The sequence below is a fragment of the Tachypleus tridentatus genome, chromosome 9 (assembly GCF_004210375.1).
Source record: "Tachypleus tridentatus isolate NWPU-2018 chromosome 9, ASM421037v1, whole genome shotgun sequence".
Classification (NCBI taxonomy): domain Eukaryota; kingdom Metazoa; phylum Arthropoda; class Merostomata; order Xiphosura; family Limulidae; genus Tachypleus; species Tachypleus tridentatus.
Window position 1 is genome coordinate 28498629 of NC_134833.1, and position 18637 is coordinate 28517265.

Consider the following 18637-nt stretch of genomic DNA (forward strand, 5'->3'; position numbering starts at 1 on the left):
GCTATAAGTATCCTTTAATGATAAGAATAAAAGAACATGACAGTGGAATGTACTTGTAAATAATATAACAGTGACGTTAAACATAATAGCGAGTTTAAAGATATTAAACATTTGGTGCGAAAAGATTTCTCTAAGTAATTTCAAAATTGTCAGAATAATGAAAAGCATTTAAAAGTATTTTATAATAAAATGTATCTAACTTTGCGATTTTGTCATTAGAACTGAATATCAGATAATGACAATGAGATGAAACACTTTTATGCCCGATATTTTAACTACGAGCTAATTCACTGGACGCAGAGTGAACAAGCTATCAGTAAGGTGAAATATTTACCATACGATGAGTTTAATACAGGTAGCGATGACAAGAAAGAAAACTAAAATATTGACTTAGGAAAGGGTTTGTTATAATTGGTTGTAAAATATGCTATTTTCGCACTGAATATATTTCACTTCAATGTTTTCAAAAAGCAAATGCTTCACTTCAAATTAATATTGATAAGTATGTGTATAATGATAACAATGAATAACATTTACTGTAATAAGAGATTATCAGTGATCTTGTAATGATACACGTAGAATCAATTACTTCTCAATAAGTTCACCAAAAGTGGTGTTATAATTGTATCAGTGAGAGAAAACATTTACCATACGATGTGTTCATGAGTTAAAATCCGGAAATAATAACAATAAGTTATGAATTTACTGTAGGTGAAAGCTGTAATTTATAAGAATAGGATAAAATATTTTGTGTGTGAACAATTCACAATATTGAATCATGACGATAACAGGGAATACTGTGCAATGACTTAATTATAAACGAACTTTTAATGATGAAATTAGAGTGAAATGTCAAGTGCGCTATACTTTACGATAAATTAGCCATGGGATAAAAAGCTGAAGTGTTCTCCGTACAATAAAAATATTTTAAGTGTATTACAATATAAACAAGATCCACTTTTCGACCACTTACCTTAAAGGAAGATTGTGGTAGTAATGATATAAAACATTTACAATTGAATAAATAATTTAAGATATATGCGGTGATCTTGTGGTATCGCCAAAAAAAAACGTGTCACAAAGTGAAGTATAGTTTCTCCAGTGTTTAGATTGAATTTCTTGTGAGTTCCTTCGTCGGTGAGTTCATCGTGTTTTATTAACATCACATGTAACTTTTCATAGTCCATGGTATTTTCTGACGTCATACCTAGATATATTTAAAGGCCTTTTTACGTGAGAAATGGGCTGAGACAGATTGTAGAGCCACCTTTATCCTAGTTTCTAATTTGGACGAATATTTCGTGTCCTTCCAGGAAAGCATCCATGTTATCATCCCTCATAAAATTTGGACAGGTTGGATTGGTTGGTTCTGTATCCATTTTCATTCGTTGTTCCACCTTTCTGTTGTGATATGTAGGTGATTTCACGTTGTGTTCCATTCTTTCCATACTCTTATTTTCTCTTTTCCTACTACTACTTGTTATTTAACAAATCTTCGTAGTTCACCATCTTTAAGTAAAGATAAAGTTGCTAATCCTTCTCCATCCATTTATCAAAATAAATATGGCATAATGGTAATCTCTACACTCTGTCTGCCACAACAACAGTTATGCATGTATAGGCCCACTTCTGCTGTTTGTCTTTCACGATCATATACAACTGTGTAATCTCAGCTGGCTAACGATGGTCACGTTTTACATCGGTCGCGATTTTTCACAATAGGTGTATATGAACTGTTGGCTACAAATTTCAACAATAAACTGACAATACAATCCACTTATTTATAATAATATAGTGTTCAAAACAATTAAAATGTCTATACATTTGTTTTTACATTTTTCGATCTCGATTGTATTGCAGGCTTTAAATATTTGTTTTTCGTTAAATTCCACACAGGCTAGTCAATTTAGTTTAGAACACCATTTGACTAAAAATAAAATTGATCTCTGTCATTATAATAGTCAGTAATAACTTCACCTACACTACCATATGGGTAACTACAGATATATTCAAAGATTTAAATAATTATATTTTGTGAAACATTTCGCACAGGCGAGTTTGATTACTGTAGAACTCCATTTGAAGAAATTATTTTTCTCTTTTCTATTAATACAATATTTATTTTCTTTCATTATAACAATTGAATAATCTTCACTACATATTAGTTATGGTTAAAGTTAGAAGCACACTAAATATATATTTCGCCAACTTTGCTTTATTTTCATTTTCAGTGATTTTCTTCATACAGTAACCAGTTGTTCATATGTCCATGTATAAATTTTTTAGCTGAGCACCTATATTTTCTTTTTCTACAAACTATTAAGTAATCTTTAACGATACTTAGTTGGAGCTTCGAAAAACACTCGGAATATCAGATTAAGGTCAAAGCACCACAATTGAACTACACCTCGGATGATTCTGAAGCAGTTACATAAGTAAACCTGCCATTACTGTCTCTCTGCTTGCACAATATAAAACAAGCCAGTTCTTCATTTATGTTCGATTTCTTGTCTCATTTCTTTCCAGTAGTCTTACATCTAGTATTTCTTAATCGTTATTAAAATTATCATTCTGTGATTTATTATTTTAAAAAATACACGAGACATATCCAACAGTGCTTCGATAGCTACACCCGCCATGTTTTCTTTCCTCTTGAAGTACCTTTTGAAGAGATTGGCATGTTATATCTGTGTTTTCCCTTACACTTTCACCTCATAATCCACTCTGTTGGCTACTTTCTGCACATGAAAAAGTCCTTTCCACAGCAGGCATAGTTTATTGTTGTCTGTTGGTATGAGAACCAAGGTCTTCTTTCCGGTCTTGAAACATTGATTTTTGGCGTTTTTTCATTGAAGTGGTTTTGAGTGTCTTGAGCTTTATACAAACGTGTTCTAGGTGGTTGACAGGTTTGTTCCAGTCGGTTTCTAAAGTATCATTGCATATGACTTTTGTGTTAAATATATAATTTGCTTATGAAAAATAGAGACCGTTTTCCCTTTGTGTGAGTCCTCAAACTTTTTACGCACGTAAAAAAACTTATTTTTAAAAAAAACGTAAAATATAGATAATTGTGGTAAGACAAATGAAAACATAAAATCAAATTTCGTCAACATATTCACTTCAAAAGTAGGAGAGGAAAGGATCAGCTTTAAGGTGAGGAGGAAGCAGATAACACTGAGGTATGTTTATAGATAAAATAGTTATTTAAATTAGTATGACTTTTCTCAATTATTTAGAAAACTTATTTTAAAAAAAAACGTAAATATAGATGATTGTGGTAAAATAAATGAAAACATAAAAATCAAATTTCGTCAACATATTCACTTCAAAAGTAGGAGAGGAAAGGATCAGCTATGAGGGGAGGAGGAGGCTGATAAAACTAAAGTATGTTTATAGATTAAATATTTATTTAAATTAGTATGACTTTTCTCGATCATGTAGAAAAATTATTTTAAAAAAACCCGTAAATATAGATAATTGTGGTAAGACAAATGAAAACATAAAAAATTAAATTTCGTCAACATATTCACTTCAAAAGTAAAAAAGGAAAGGATCAGCTTTAAGGTGAGGAGGAGACAGATAAAACTAAAGTATGTTTATAGATTAAATAGTTATTTAAATTAGTATGACTCTTCTAGATTATGTAGAAAATTTAATTAAAAAAGAAACCGTAAATATAGATACTTGTGGTAAGACAAATAAAAACATAAATACTCAAATTTCGTAAACATATTCATTTTAAAATTAAGAGAGGAAAGGATCAGATATAAAGTGAGGAGGAGGCTGATAAAACTAAAGTATGTTTATAGATTAAATAGTTATTTAAATTAGTATAACTCTTCTAGATTATGTAGAAAACGTATTTAAAAAAGAAACGGTAAATATAGATACTTGTGGTATGAGAAATAAAAACATAGGAAATCAAATTTCGTCAACATATTCACTTTAAAATTAAGAGAGGAAAGGATCAGATATAAAGTGAGGAGGAGGCTGATAAAACTAAAATATGTTTATAGATTAAATAGTTATTTAAATTAGTATAACTCTTCTAGATTATGTAGAAAACGTATTTAAAAAAGAAACGGTAAATATAGATACTTGTGGTATGAGAAATAAAAACATAGGAAATCAAATTTCGTCAACATATTCACTTTAAAATTAAGATAGGAAAAAATCAGCTATAAGGTGAGGAATAGGCAGATAAAACTAAAGTATCTTTATAGATTAAATAGTTATTTAAATTAGTATGACTCTTCCAGATTATGTAGAAAACTTATTTAAAAAAGAAACCGTAAATACAGATACTAGTTGTAAGACCAATAAAAACATAAAAAATCAAATTTCGTAAACATATTCATTTTAAAATTAAGATAGGAAAGGATCAGCTATAAAGTGAGGAGGAGGGAGATAAAACTAAAGTATGTTTATAGATAAAATAGTTATTTAAATTAGTATGACTTTTCTCGATAATGTAGAAAACTTATTTAAAAAAAACGTAAATGTAGATGATTGTGGTAAGATAAATGAAAAGAGAAAGAATAAAATTTCGTAAACATATTCACTTTAAAATTAAGATAGGAAAGGATCAGCTATAAGGGGAGGAGGAGGCAGATAAAACTAAAGTATGTTTATAGATTAAATAGTTATTTAAATTAGTATGACTCTTCTAGATTATGTAGAAAACTTATTTAAAAAAGAAACCGTAAATATAGATACTTGTGGTAAGACAAATAAAAACATAAGAAATCAAATTTCGTAAACATATTCATTTTAAAATTAAGATAGAAAAGGATCAGCTATAAAGAGAGAAGGAGGCAGATAAAACTAAAGTATGTTTATAGATAAAATAGTTATTTAAATTAGTGTGACTTTTTTCGATAAAGTAAAAAACTTATTTAAAAAAAACACCGTAAATATAGATGATTGTGGTAAGATAAATGAAAACAGAAAAAATCAAATTTCGTAAACATATTCACTTTAAAATTAAGATAGGAAAGGATCAGCAATAAGGTGAGGAGGAGGCAGATAAAACTAAAGTATGTTTATAGATTAAATAGTTATTTAAATTAGTATGACTCTTCTAGATTATGTAGAAAACTTATTTAAAAAAAAAACCGTAAATATAGATACTTGTGGTAAGACAAATAAAAACATAAGGAATCAAATTTCGTAAACATATTCATTTTAAAATTAAGATAGGAAAGGATCAGCTATAAAGTGAGGAGGAGGCAGATAAAACTAAAGTATGTTTATAGATAAAATAGTTATTTAAATTAGTATGACTTTTCTCGATAATGTAGAAAACTTATTTAAAAAAAAAAACGTAAATATAGATGATTGTGGTAAGATAAATGAAAACATAAAAATCAAATTTCGTCAACATATTCACTTTAAAATTAAGATAGGAAAGGATCAGCTATAAGGTGAGGAGGAGGCAGATAAAACTAAAGTATGTTTATAGATTAAATAGTTATTTAAATTAGTATGACTTTTCTAGATTATGTAGAAAACTTATTTAAAAAAGAAATCGTAAATATAGATACTTGTGGTAAGACAAATAAAACATAAAAAATCAAATTTCGTAAACATATTCACTTTAAAATTAAGAGAGGAAAGGATCAGCTATAAAGTGAGGAGGAGGCAGATAAAACTAAAGTATGTTTATAGATAAAATAGTTATTTAAATTAGTATGACTTTTCTAGATGATGTAGAAAACTTATTTAAAAAAAAAACGTAAATATAGATGATTGTGGTAAGATAAATGAAAACATAAAAAATCAAATTTCGTAAACATATTCACTTTAAAATTAAGAGAGGAAAGGATCAGCTATAAGGGAGGAGGAGGCAGATAAAACTAAAGTATGTTTATAGATTAAATAGTTATTTAAATTAGTATGACTCTTCTAGATTATGTAGAAAACTTATTTAAAAAAAACCGTAAATATAGATACTTGTGGTAAGACAAATAAAAACATAAAAATCAAATTTCGTAAACATATTCACTTTAAAATTAAGATAGGAAAGGATCAGCTATAAAGTGAGGAGGAGGCAGATAAAACTAAAGTATGTTTATAGATAAAATAGTTATTTAAATTAGTATGACTCTTCTAGATTATGTAGAAAACTTATTTAAAAAAGAAACCGTAAATATAGATACTTGTGGTAAGACAAATAAAAACATAAAAAATCAAATTTCGTAAACATATTCACTTTAAAATTAAGATAGGAAAAAATCAGCTATAAGGTGAGGAGTAGGCAGATAAAACTAAAATATGTTTATAGATAAAATAGTTATTTAAATTCGTATGACTTTTTTAGATGATGTAGAAACTTATTTAAAAAAGAAACCGTAAATATAGATACTTGTGGTAAGATAAATGAAAACATAAAAAATCAAATTTCGTAAACATATTCACTTTAAAATTAAGAGAGGAAAGGATCAGCTATAAAGTGAGGAGGAGACAGATAAAACTAAAGTATGTTTATAGATAAAATAGTTATTTAAATTAGTATGACTCTTCTAGATCATGTAGAAAACTTATTTAAAAAAAAAACGTAAATATAGATGATTGTGGTAAGATAAATGAAAACATAAAAAATCAAATTTCGTCAACATATTCACTTCAAAAGTAGGAGATGAAAGGATCAGCTATAAGGGGAGGAGGAGGCTGATAAAACTAAAGTATGTTTATAGATTAAATAGTTATTTAAATTAGTATGACTCTTCTAGATTATGTAGAAAACTTATTTAAAAAAAAACCGTAAATATAGATGATTGTGGTAAGATAAATGAAAACATAAAAATCAAATTTCGTAAACATATTCACTTTAAAATTAAGAGAGGAAAGGATCAGCTATAAGGTGAGGAGGAGGCAGATAAAACTAAAGTATGTTTATAGATTAAATAGTTATTTAAATTAGTATGACTCTTCTAGATTATGTAGAAAACTTATTTAAAAAAGAAACCGTAAATATAGATACTAGTGGTAAGACAAATAAAAACATAAAAAATCAAATTTCGTAAACATATTCACTTTAAAATTAAGATAGGAAAGGATCAGCTATAAAGTGAAAAGGAGGCAGATAAAACTAAAGTATGTTTATAGATAAAATAGTTATTTAAATTAGTGTGACTTTTTCGATAAAGTAAAAAACTTATTATAAAAAAAAAACACCGTAAATATAGATGATTGTGGTAAGATAAATGAAAACAGAAAAAATCAAATTTGGTAAACATATTCACTTTAAAATTAAGATAGGAAAGGATCAGCAATAAAATGAGGAGGAGGCAGATAAATCTAAAGTACGTTTATAGATTAAATAGTTATTTAAATTAGTATGACTCTTCTAGATTATGTAGAAAACTTATTTTAAAAAAAACCCGTAAATATAGATACTTGTGGTAAGACAAATAAAAACATAAGGAATGAAATTACGTAAACATATTCATTTTAAAATTAAGATAGGAAAGGATCAGCTATAAAGTGAGAAGGAGGCAGATAAAACTAAAGTATGTTTATAGATAAAATAGTTATTTAAATTAGTGTGACTTTTTCGATAAAGTAAAAAACTTATTTAAAAAAAACACCGTAAATATAGATGATTGTGGTAAGATAAATGAAAACAGAAAAAATAAAATTTCGTAAACATATTCACTTTAAAATTAAGATAGGAAAGGATCAGCTATAAGGTGAGGAGGAGGCAGATAAAACTAAAGTATGTTTATAGATTAAATAGTTATTTAAATTAGTATGACTCTTCTAGATTATGTAGAAAACTTATTTAAAAAAGAAACCGTAAATATAGATACTTGTGGTAAGATAAATGAAAACATAAAAAATCAAATTTCGTAAACATATTCACTTTAAAATTAAGATAGGAAAGGATCAGCTATAAGGTGAGGAGGAGGCAGATAAAACTAAAGTATGTTTATAGATAAAATAGTTATTTAAATTAGTATGACTTTCCAGATAATGTAGAAAACTTATTTAAAAAAAACGTAAATGTAGATGATTGTGGAAAGATAAATGAAAACATAAAAAATCAAATTTGGTAAACATATTCACTTTAAAATTAAGATAGGAAAGGATCAGCAATAAGGTGAGGAGGAGGCAGATAAAACTAAAGTATCTTTATAGATTAAATAGTTATTTAAATTAGTATGACTCTTCTAGATTATGTAGAAAACTTATTTAAAAAAAAGAAACCGTAAATATAGATACTAGTTGTAAGACCAATAAAAACATAAAAAATCAAATTTCGTCAACATATTCACTTCAAAAGTAGAAGAAGAAAGGATCAGCTGAGATGGGAGGAGGAGGCTGATAAAACTAAAGTAAGTTTATAGATAAAATAGTTATTTAAATTAGTATGACTTTTCTCGATAATGTAGAAAACTTATTTAAAAAAAAAACCGTAAATATAGATGATTGTGGTAAGATAAATGAAAACATAAAAAATCAAATTTCGTAAACATATTCACTTTAAAATTAAGATAGGAAAGGATCAGCTATAAAGTGAGGAGGAGGCAGATAAAACTAAAGTATGTTTATAGATAAAATAGTTATTTAAATTAGTATGACTCTTCTAGATTATGTAGAAAACTTATTTAAAAAGAAACCGTAAATATAGATACTTGTGGTAAGACAAATAAAAACATAAAAATCAAATTTCGTAAACATATTCACTTTAAAATTAAGAGAGGAAAGGATCAGCTATAAAGTGAGGAGGAGGCAGATAAAACTAAAGTATGTTTATAGATAAAATAGTTATTTAAATTAGTGTGACTTTTTCGATAAAGTAGAAAACTTATTTAAAAAAAACGTAAATGTAGATGATTGTGGAAAGATAAATGAAAACATAAAAAATCAAATTTGGTAAACATATTCACTTTAAAATTAAGATAGGAAAGGATCAGCAATAAGGTGAGGAGGAGGCAGATAAAACTAAAGTATGTTTATAGATTAAATAGTTATTTAAATTAGTATGACTCTTCTAGATTATGTAGAAAACTTATTTAAAAAAGAAACCGTAAATATAGATACTTGTGGTAAGACAAATAAAAACATAAAAATCAAATTTCGTAAACATATTCACTTTAAAATTAAGATAGGAAAGGATCAGCTATAAGGTGAGGAGGAGGCAGATAAAACTAAAGTAAGTTTATAGATAAAGTAGTTATTTAAATTAGTATGACTTTTCTCGATAATGTAGAAATCTTATTTAAAAAAAACGTAAATGTAGATGATTGTGGAAAGATAAATGAAAACATAAAAAATCAAATTTCGTCAACATATTCACTTCAAAAGTAGGAGAGGAAAGGATCAGCTGTAAGGGGAGGAGGAGGCTGATAAAACTAAAGTATCTTTATAGATTAAATAGTTATTTAAATTGGTATGACTCTTCTAGATTATGTAGAAAACTTATTTAAAAAAGAAACCGTAAATATAGATACTAGTGGTAAGACCAATAAAAACATAAAAAATCAAATTTCGTAAACATATTCACTTTAAAATTAAGAGAGGAAAAAATCAGCTATAAAGTGAGAAGGAGGCAGATAAAACTAAAGTATGTTTATAGATAAAATATTTATTTAAATTAGTGTGACTTTTTCGATAAAGTAAAAAACTTATTTAAAAAAAAACACCGTAAATATAGATGATTGTGGTAAGATAAATGAAAACAGAAAAAAAATCAAATTTGGTAAACATATTCACTTTAAAATTAAGATAGGAAAGGATCAGCAATAAAATGAGGAGGAGGCAGATAAATCTAAAGTATGTTTATAGATTAAATAGTTATTTAAATTAGTATGACTCTTCTAGATTATGTAGAAAACTTATTTAAAAAAAAAACCGTAAATATAGATACTTGTGGTAAGACAAATAAAACATAAAGAATGAAATTACGTAAACATATTCATTTTAAAATTAAGATAGGAAAGGATCAGCTATAAAGTGAGGAGGAGGCAGATAAAACTAAAGTATGTTTATAGATAAAATAGTTATTTAAATTAGTATGACTTTTCTCGATAATGTAGAAAACTTATTTAAAAAAAAAACCGTAAATATAGATGATTGTGGTAAGATAAATGAAAACATAAAAAATCAAATTTCGTAAACATATTCACTTTAAAATTAAGATAGGAAAGGATCAGCTATAAAGTGAGGAGGAGGCAGATAAAACTAAAGTATGTTTATAGATTAAATAGTTATTTAAATTAGTATGACTCTTCTAGATTATGTAGAAAACTTATTTAAAAAAGAAACCGTAAATATAGATACTTGTGGTAAGATAAATGAAAACATAAAAAATCAAATTTCGTAAACATATTCACTTTAAAATTAAGATAGGAAAGGATCAGCTATAAGGTGAGGAGGAGGCAGATAAAACTAAAGTATGTTTATAGATAAAATAGTTATTTAAATTAGTATGACTTTTCTCGATAATGTAGAAAACTTATTAAAAAAAAAAACGTAAATATAGATGATTGTGGTAAGATAAATGAAAACATAAAAAATCAAATTTCGTAAACATATTCACTTTAAAATTAAGATAGGAAAGGATCAGCAATAAGGTGAGGAGGAGGCAGATAAAACTAAAGTATGTTTATAGATTAAATAGTTATTTAAATTAGTATGACTCTTCTAGATTATGTAGAAAACTTATTTAAAAAAGAAACCGTAAATATAGATACTTGTGGTAAGACAAATAAAAACATAAAAAATCAAATTTCGTAAACATATTCACTTTAAAATTAAGAGAGGAAAGGATCAGCTATAAAGTGAGAAGGAGGCAGATAAAACTAAAGTATGTTTATAGATAAAATAGTTATTTAAATTAGTATGACTTTTTTCGATAAAGTAAAAAACTTATTTAAAAAAAACACCGTAAATATAGATGATTGTGGTAAGATAAATGAAAACATAAAAAATCAAATTTCGTAAACATATTCACTTTAAAATTAAGATAGGAAAGGATCAGCAATAAGGTGAGGAGGAGGCAGATAAAACTAAAGTATGTTTATAGATTAAATAGTTATTTAAATTAGTATGACTCTTCTAGATTATGTAGAAAACTTATTTAAAAAAGAAACCGTAAATATAGATGACTGTGGTAAGACAAATGAAAACATAAAAATCAAATTTCGTCAACATATTCACTTCAAAAGTAAGAGAGGAAAGGATCAGCTATAAGGGTGAGGAGGAGGCAGATAAAACTAAAGTATGTTTATAGATTAAATAGTTATTTAAATTAGTATGACTCTTCTAGATTATGTAGAAAACTTATTTAAAAAAAAGAAACCGTAAATATAGATACTTGTGGTAAGACAAATAAAACATAAAAAATCAAATTTCGTAAACATATTCACTTTAAAATTAAGATAGGAAAGGATCAGCTATAAAGTGAGGAGGAGGCAGATAAAACTAAAGTATGTTTATAGATAAAATAGTTATTTAAATTAGTATGACTCTTCTAGATTATGTAGAAAACTTATTTAAAAAAAAACGTAAATATAGATGATTGTGGTAAGATAAATGAAAACATAAAAAATCAAATTTCGTAAACATATTCACTTTAAAATTAAGAGAGGAAAGGATCAGCTGTAAGGGGAGGAGGAGGCAGATAAAACTAAAGTATGTTTATAGATTAAATAGTTATTTAAATTAGTATGACTCTTCTAGATTATGTAGAAAACTTATTTAAAAAAGAAACCGTAAATATAGATACTTGTGGTAAGACAAATAAAAACATAAAAAATCAAATTTCGTAAACATATTCACTTTAAAATTAAGATAGGAAAGGATCAGCTATAAAGTGAGGAGGAGGCAGATAAAACTAAAGTATGTTTAGAGGAGGCAGATAAAACTAAAGTATGTTTATAGATAAAATATTTATTTAAATTAGTGTGACTTTTTCGATAAAGTAAAAAACTTATTTAAAAAAAAACCGTAAATAAAGATGATTGTGGTAAGATAAATGAAAACAAAAAAAATCAAATTTGGTAAACATATTCACTTTAAAATTAAGATAGGAAAGGATCAGCAATAAAATGAGGAGGAGGCAGATAAATCTAAAGTATGTTTATAGATTAAATAGTTATTTAAATTAGTATGACTCTTCTAGATTATGTAGAAAACTTATTTAAAAAAGAAACCGTAAATATAGATACTTGTGGTAAGACAAATAAAAACATAAGGAATAAAATTTCGTAAACATATTCATTTTAAAATTAAGATAGGAAAGGATCAGCTATAAAGTGAGGAAGGAGGCAGATAAAACTAAAGTATGTTTATAGATAAAATAGTTATTTAAATTAGTATGACTTTTCTCGATAATGTAGAAAACTTATTTAAAAAAAAACACCGTAAATATAGATGATTGTGGTAAGATAAATGAAAACATAAAAAAATCAAATTTCGTAAACATATTCACTTTAAAATTAAGATAGGAAAGGATCAGCTATAAGGTGAGGAGGAGGCAGATAAAACTAAAGTATGTTTATAGATTAAATAGTTATTTAAATTAGTATGACTCTTCTAGATTATGTAGAAAACTTAATTAAAAAAAGAAACCGTAAATATAGATACTTGTGGTAAGACAAATAAAAAACATAATAAAAAATCAAATTTCGTAAACATATTCATTTTAAAATTAAGATAGGAAAGGATCAGCTATAAAGGTGAGAAGGAGGCAGATAAAACTAAAGTATGTTTATAGATAAAATAGTTATTTAAATTAGTATGACTTTTCTCGATTATTTAGAAAACTTATTTAAAAAAAAAACGTAAATATAGATGATTGTGGTAAGATAAATGAAAACATAAAAAATCAAATTTCGTAAACATATTCACTTTAAAATTAAGAGAGGAAAGGATCAGCTATAAGGTGAGGAGGAGGCAGATAAAACTAAAGTATGTTTATAGATAAAATAGTTATTTAAATTCGTATGACTTTTTTAGATGATGTAGAAACTTATTTAAAAAAGAAACCGTAAATATAGATACTTGTGTTAAGACAAATAAAAACATAAAAAATCAAATTTCGTAAACATATTCACTTTAAAATTAAGAGAGGAAAGGATCAGCTATAAACTGAGGAGGAGACAGATAAAACTAAAGTATGTTTATAGATAAAATAGTTACTTAAATTAGTATGACTCTTCTAGATCATGTAGAAAACTTATTTAAAAAAAACGTAAATGTAGATGATTGTGGAAAGATAAATGAAAACATAAAAAATCAAATTTGGTAAACATATTCACTTTAAAATTAAGATAGGAAAGGATCAGCAATAAGGTGAGGAGGAGGCAGATAAAACTAAAGTATGTTTATAGATTAAATAGTTATTTAAATTAGTATGACTCTTCTAGATTATGTAGAAAACTTATTTAAAAAAGAAACCGTAAATATAGATACTAGTGGTAAGACAAATAAAACATAAAAAATCAAATTTCGTAAACATATTCACTTTAAAATTAAGAGAGGAAAGGATCAGCTATAATGTGAGGAGGAGGCAGATAAAACTAAAGTATGTTTATAGATAAAATAGTTATTTAAATTAGTATGACTTTTCTCGATAATGTAGAAAACTTATTTAAAAAAAACGTAAATGTAGATGATTGTGGAAAGATAAATGAAAACATAAAAAATCAAATTTCGTCAACATATTCACTTCAAAAGTAGGAGAGGAAAGGATCAGCTGTAAGGGGAGGAGGAGGCTGATAAAACTAAAGTATCTTTATAGATTAAATAGTTATTTAAATTGGTATGACTCTTCCAGATTATGTAGAAAACTTATTTAAAAAAGAAACCGTAAATATAGATACTAGTTGTAAGACCAATAAAAACATAAAAAATCAAATTTCGTAAACATATTCACTTTAAAATTAAGAGAGAGAAAAGGATCAGCTATAAAGTGAGGAGGAGGCAGATAAAACTAAAGTATGTTTATAGATAAAATATTTATTTAAATTAGTGTGACTTTTTCGATAAAGTAAAAAACTTATTTAAAAAAAACACCGTAAATATAGATGATTGTGGTAAGATAAATGAAAACAGAAAAAATCAAATTTGGTAAACATATTCACTTTAAAATTAAGATAGGAAAGGATCAGCAATAAAATGAGGAGGAGGCAGATAAATCTAAAGTATGTTTATAGATTAAATAGTTATTTAAATTAGTATGACTCTTCTAGATTATGTAGAAAACTTATTTAAAAAAAACCGTAAATATAGATACTTGTGGTAAGACAAATAAAAACATAAAAAATCAAATTTCGTAAACATATTCACTTTAAAATTAAGATAGGAAAGGATCAGCTATAAAGTGAGAAGGAGGCAGATAAAACTAAAGTATGTTTATAGATAAAATAGTTATTTAAATTAGTATGACTTTTTTAGATAATGTAAAAAACTTATTTAAAAAAAACGTAAATATAGAATTCTGGTAAGATAAATGAAAACATAAAAAATCAAATTTCGTAAACATATTCACTTTAAAATTAAGATAGGAAAGGATCAGCTATAAAGTGAGGAGGAGGCAGATAAAACTAAAGTATGTTTATAGATTAAATAGTTATTTAAATTAGTATGACTCTTCTAGATTATGTAGAAAACTTATTTAAAAAAGAAACCGTAAATATAGATACTTGTGGTAAGACAAATAAAAACATAAAAAATCAAATTTCGTAAACATATTCACTTTAAAATTAAGAGAGGAAAGGATCAGCTATAAGGTGAGGAGGAGGCAGATAAAACTAAAGTATGTTTATAGATAAAATAGTTATTTAAATTAGTATGACTTTTCTCGATAATGTAGAAAACTTATTTAAAAAAAAACGTAAATATAGATGATTGTGGTAAGATAAATGAAAACATAAAAAATCAAATTTCGTAAACATATTCACTTTAAAAGTAGGAGAGGAAAGGATCAGCTATAAGGGGAGGAGGAGGCTGATAAAACTAAAGTATGTTTATAGATTAAATAGTTATTTAAATTAGTATGACTCTTCTAGATTATGTAGAAAACTTATTTAAAAAAGAAACCGTAAATATAGATACTTGTGGTAAGACAAATAAAACATAAAAAATCAAATTTCGTAAACATATTCACTTTAAAATTAAGAGAGGAAAGGATCAGCTATAAAGTGAGAAGGAGGCAGATAAAACTAAAGTATGTTTATAGATAAAATAGTTATTTAAATTAGTATGACTTTTTTCGATAAAGTAGAAAACTTATTTAAAAAAAAAAACCGTAAATATAGATGATTGTGGTAAGATAAATGAAAACAAAAAAATCAAATTTCGTAAACATATTCACTTTAAAATTAAGATAGGAAAGGATCAGCAATATAAGGGAGGAGGAGGCAGATAAAACTAAAGTATGTTTATAGATTAAATAGTTATTTAAATTAGTATGACTCTTCTAGATTATGTAGAAAACTTATTTAAAAAAGAAACCGTAAATATAGATACTTGTGGTAAGATAAATGAAAACATAAAAAATCAAATTTCGTAAACATATTCACTTTAAAATTAAGAGAGGAAAGGATCAGCTATAAGGTGAGAAGGAAGCAGATAACACTAAGGTATGTTTATAGATAAAATAGTTATTTAAATTAGCATGACTTTTCTAGATTATGTAGAAAACTTATTTGAAAAAAAAAAACGTAAATATAGAATTGTGGTAAGATAAATGAAAACATAAAAAATCAAATTTCGTAAACATATTCACTTTAAAATTAAGATAGGAAAGGATCAGCTATAAGGTGAGGAGGAGGCAGATAAAACTAAAGTATGTTTATAGATTAAATAGTTATTTAAATTAGTATGACTCTTCTAGATTATGTAGAAAACTTATTTAAAAAAGAAACCGTAAATATAGATACTTGTGGTAAGATAAATAAAAACATAAAAAATCAAATTTCGTAAACATATTCACTTTAAAATTAAGAGAGGAAAGGATCAGCTATAAAGGTGAGGAGGAGGCAGATAAAACTAAAGTATGTTTATAGATAAAATAGTTATTTAAATTAGTATGACTTTTCTAGATAATGTAGAAAACTTATTTAAAAAAAAAAAACGTAAATATAGATGATTGTGGTAAGATAAATGAAAACATAAAAAAAATCAAATTTCGTAAACATATTCATTTTAAAATTAAGATAGGAAAGGATCAGCAATAAGGTGAGGAGGAGGCAGATAAAACTAAAGTATGTTTATAGATTAAATAGTTATTTAAATTAGTATGACTCTTCTAGATTATGTAGAAAACTTATTTAAAAAAGAAACCGTAAATATAGATACTAGTGGTAAGACCAATAAAAACATAAAAATCAAATTTCGTAAACATATTCATTTTAAAATTAAGATAGGAAAGGATCAGCTATAAAGTGAGGAGGAGGCAGATAAAACTAAAGTATGTTTATAGATAAAATATTTATTTAAATTAGTGTGACTTTTTCGATAAAGTAAAAAACTTATTTAAAAAAAACCGTAAATATAGATGACTTGTGGTAAGATAAATGAAAACATAAAAATCAAATTTCGTAAACATATTCACTTTAAAATTAAGAGAAGGAAAGGATCAGCTATAAAGGTGAGGAGGAGGCAGATAAAACTAAAGTATGTTTATAGATTAAATAGTTATTTAAATTAGTATGACTCTTCTAGATTATGTAGAAAACTTATTTAAAAAAAGAAACCGTAAATATAGATACTTGTGGTAAGACAAATGAAAACATAAAAATCAAATTTCGTAAACATATTCACTTTAAAATTAAGAGAGGAAAGGATCAGCTATAAAGTGAGGAGGAGGCAGATAAAACTAAAGTATGTTTATAGATAAAATATTTATTTAAATTAGTGTGACTTTTTCGATAATGTAGAAAACTTATTTAAAAAAAAAAACGTAAATATAGATGATTGTGGTAAGATAAATGAAAACATAAAAAATCAAATTTCGTAAACATATTCACTTTAAAATTAAGATAGGAAAGGATCAGCAATAAGGTGAGGAGGAGGCAGATAAAACTAAAGTATGTTTATAGATTAAATAGTTATTTAAATTAGTATGACTCTTCTAGATTATGTAGAAAACTTATTTAAAAAAAAACCGTAAATATAGATACTTGTGGTAAGACAAATAAAAACATAAAAATCAAATTTCGTAAACATATTCACTTTAAAATTAAGATAGGAAAGGATCAGCTATAAAGTGAGGAGGAGGCAGATAAAACTAAAGTATGTTTATAGATAAAATAGTTATTTAAATTAGTATGACTTTTCTAGATAATGTAGAAAACTTATTTAAAAAAAACGTAAATATAGAATTCTGGTAAGATAAATGAAAACATAAAAATCAAATTTCGTAAACATATTCACTTTAAAAGTAAGAGAGGAAAGGATCAGCTATAAAGGGAGGAGGAGGCAGATAAAACTAAAGTATGTTTATAGATTAAAATAGTTATTTAAATTAGTATGACTCTTCTAGATTATGTAGAAAACTTATTTAAAAAAAAACCGTAAATATAGATACTTGTGGTAAGACAAATGAAAACATAAAAATCAAATTTCGTAAACATATTCACTTTAAAATTAAGAGAGGAAAGGATCAGCTATAAAGTGAGGAGGAGGCAGATAAAACTAAAGTATGTTTATAGATAAAATAGTTATTTAAATTAGTATGACTTTTCTCGATTATGTAAAAAACTTATTTAAAAAACAGCGTAAATATAGATGATTGTGGTAAGATAAATGAAAACATAAAAATCAAATTTCGTAAACATATTCACTTTAAAATTAAGATAGGAAAAGGATCAGCAATAAGGTGAGGAGGAGGCAGATAAAACTAAAGTATGTTTATAGATTAAATAGTTATTTAAATTAGTATGACTCTTCTAGATTATGTAGAAAACTTATTTAGAAAAAGACAAATAAAACATAAAAAACCGTAAATATAGATACTATAGTGGTAAGACTAAATATGTAGATGATTGTGGTAAATAAATGAAAACATAAAAATCAAATTTCGTAAACATATTCACTTTAAAATTAAGAGAGGAAAGGATCAGCTATAAAAGTGAGGAGGAGGCAGATAAAACTAAAGTATGTTTATAGATAAAATAGTTATTTAAATTAGTATGACTTTTTTCGTAAATATAGATAAAGTCAAAAAACTTATTTAAAATTAAAAAAAAGCTATAAAGTGAGGAGGACCGTAAATATAGATGATTGTGTAGAAAACTTATTTAAAAAAAGAAAGATAAAATGAAAACAGAAAAAATCAAATTTCGTAAACATATTCACTTTTAAAATTAAGATAGGAAAGGATCAGCTTTAAAATTAAGATAAAGCAATAAAGGTGAGGAGGAGGCAGATAAAACTAAAGTATGTTTATAGATTAAATAGTTATTTAAATTAGTATGACTCTTCTAGATTATGTAGAAAACTTATTTAAAAAGAAACCGTAAATATAGATACTTGTGGTAAGATAAATGAAAACATAAAAAATCAAATTTCGTCAACATATTCACTTTAAAATTAAGAGAGGAAAGGATCAGCTATATAGAGGAGGAGGAGGCAGATAAAACTAAAGTATGTTTATAGATTAAATAGTTATTTAAATTAGTATGAC

The 18637-nt window shown here is 25.6% G+C and overlaps 1 protein-coding gene across 11 annotated transcripts in view; it reads right to left on the reverse strand.

Moving 5' to 3' along the window:
* Positions 1-2197: 2197 nt before the first annotated feature.
* The window catches only part of LOC143224939 (cAMP-dependent protein kinase regulatory subunit-like), a 193322-nt gene continuing 176882 nt past the window's right edge, over positions 2198-18637 (reverse strand). For all 11 annotated transcript variants that reach the window (XM_076453441.1, XM_076453452.1, XM_076453445.1 and 8 more), the window contains one exon: positions 2198-2924. In XM_076453441.1, the coding sequence (XP_076309556.1) occupies positions 2892-2924 (33 nt within the window). In that variant the 3' untranslated portion in view covers positions 2198-2891. The remainder of the gene's footprint in view (positions 2925-18637) is intronic.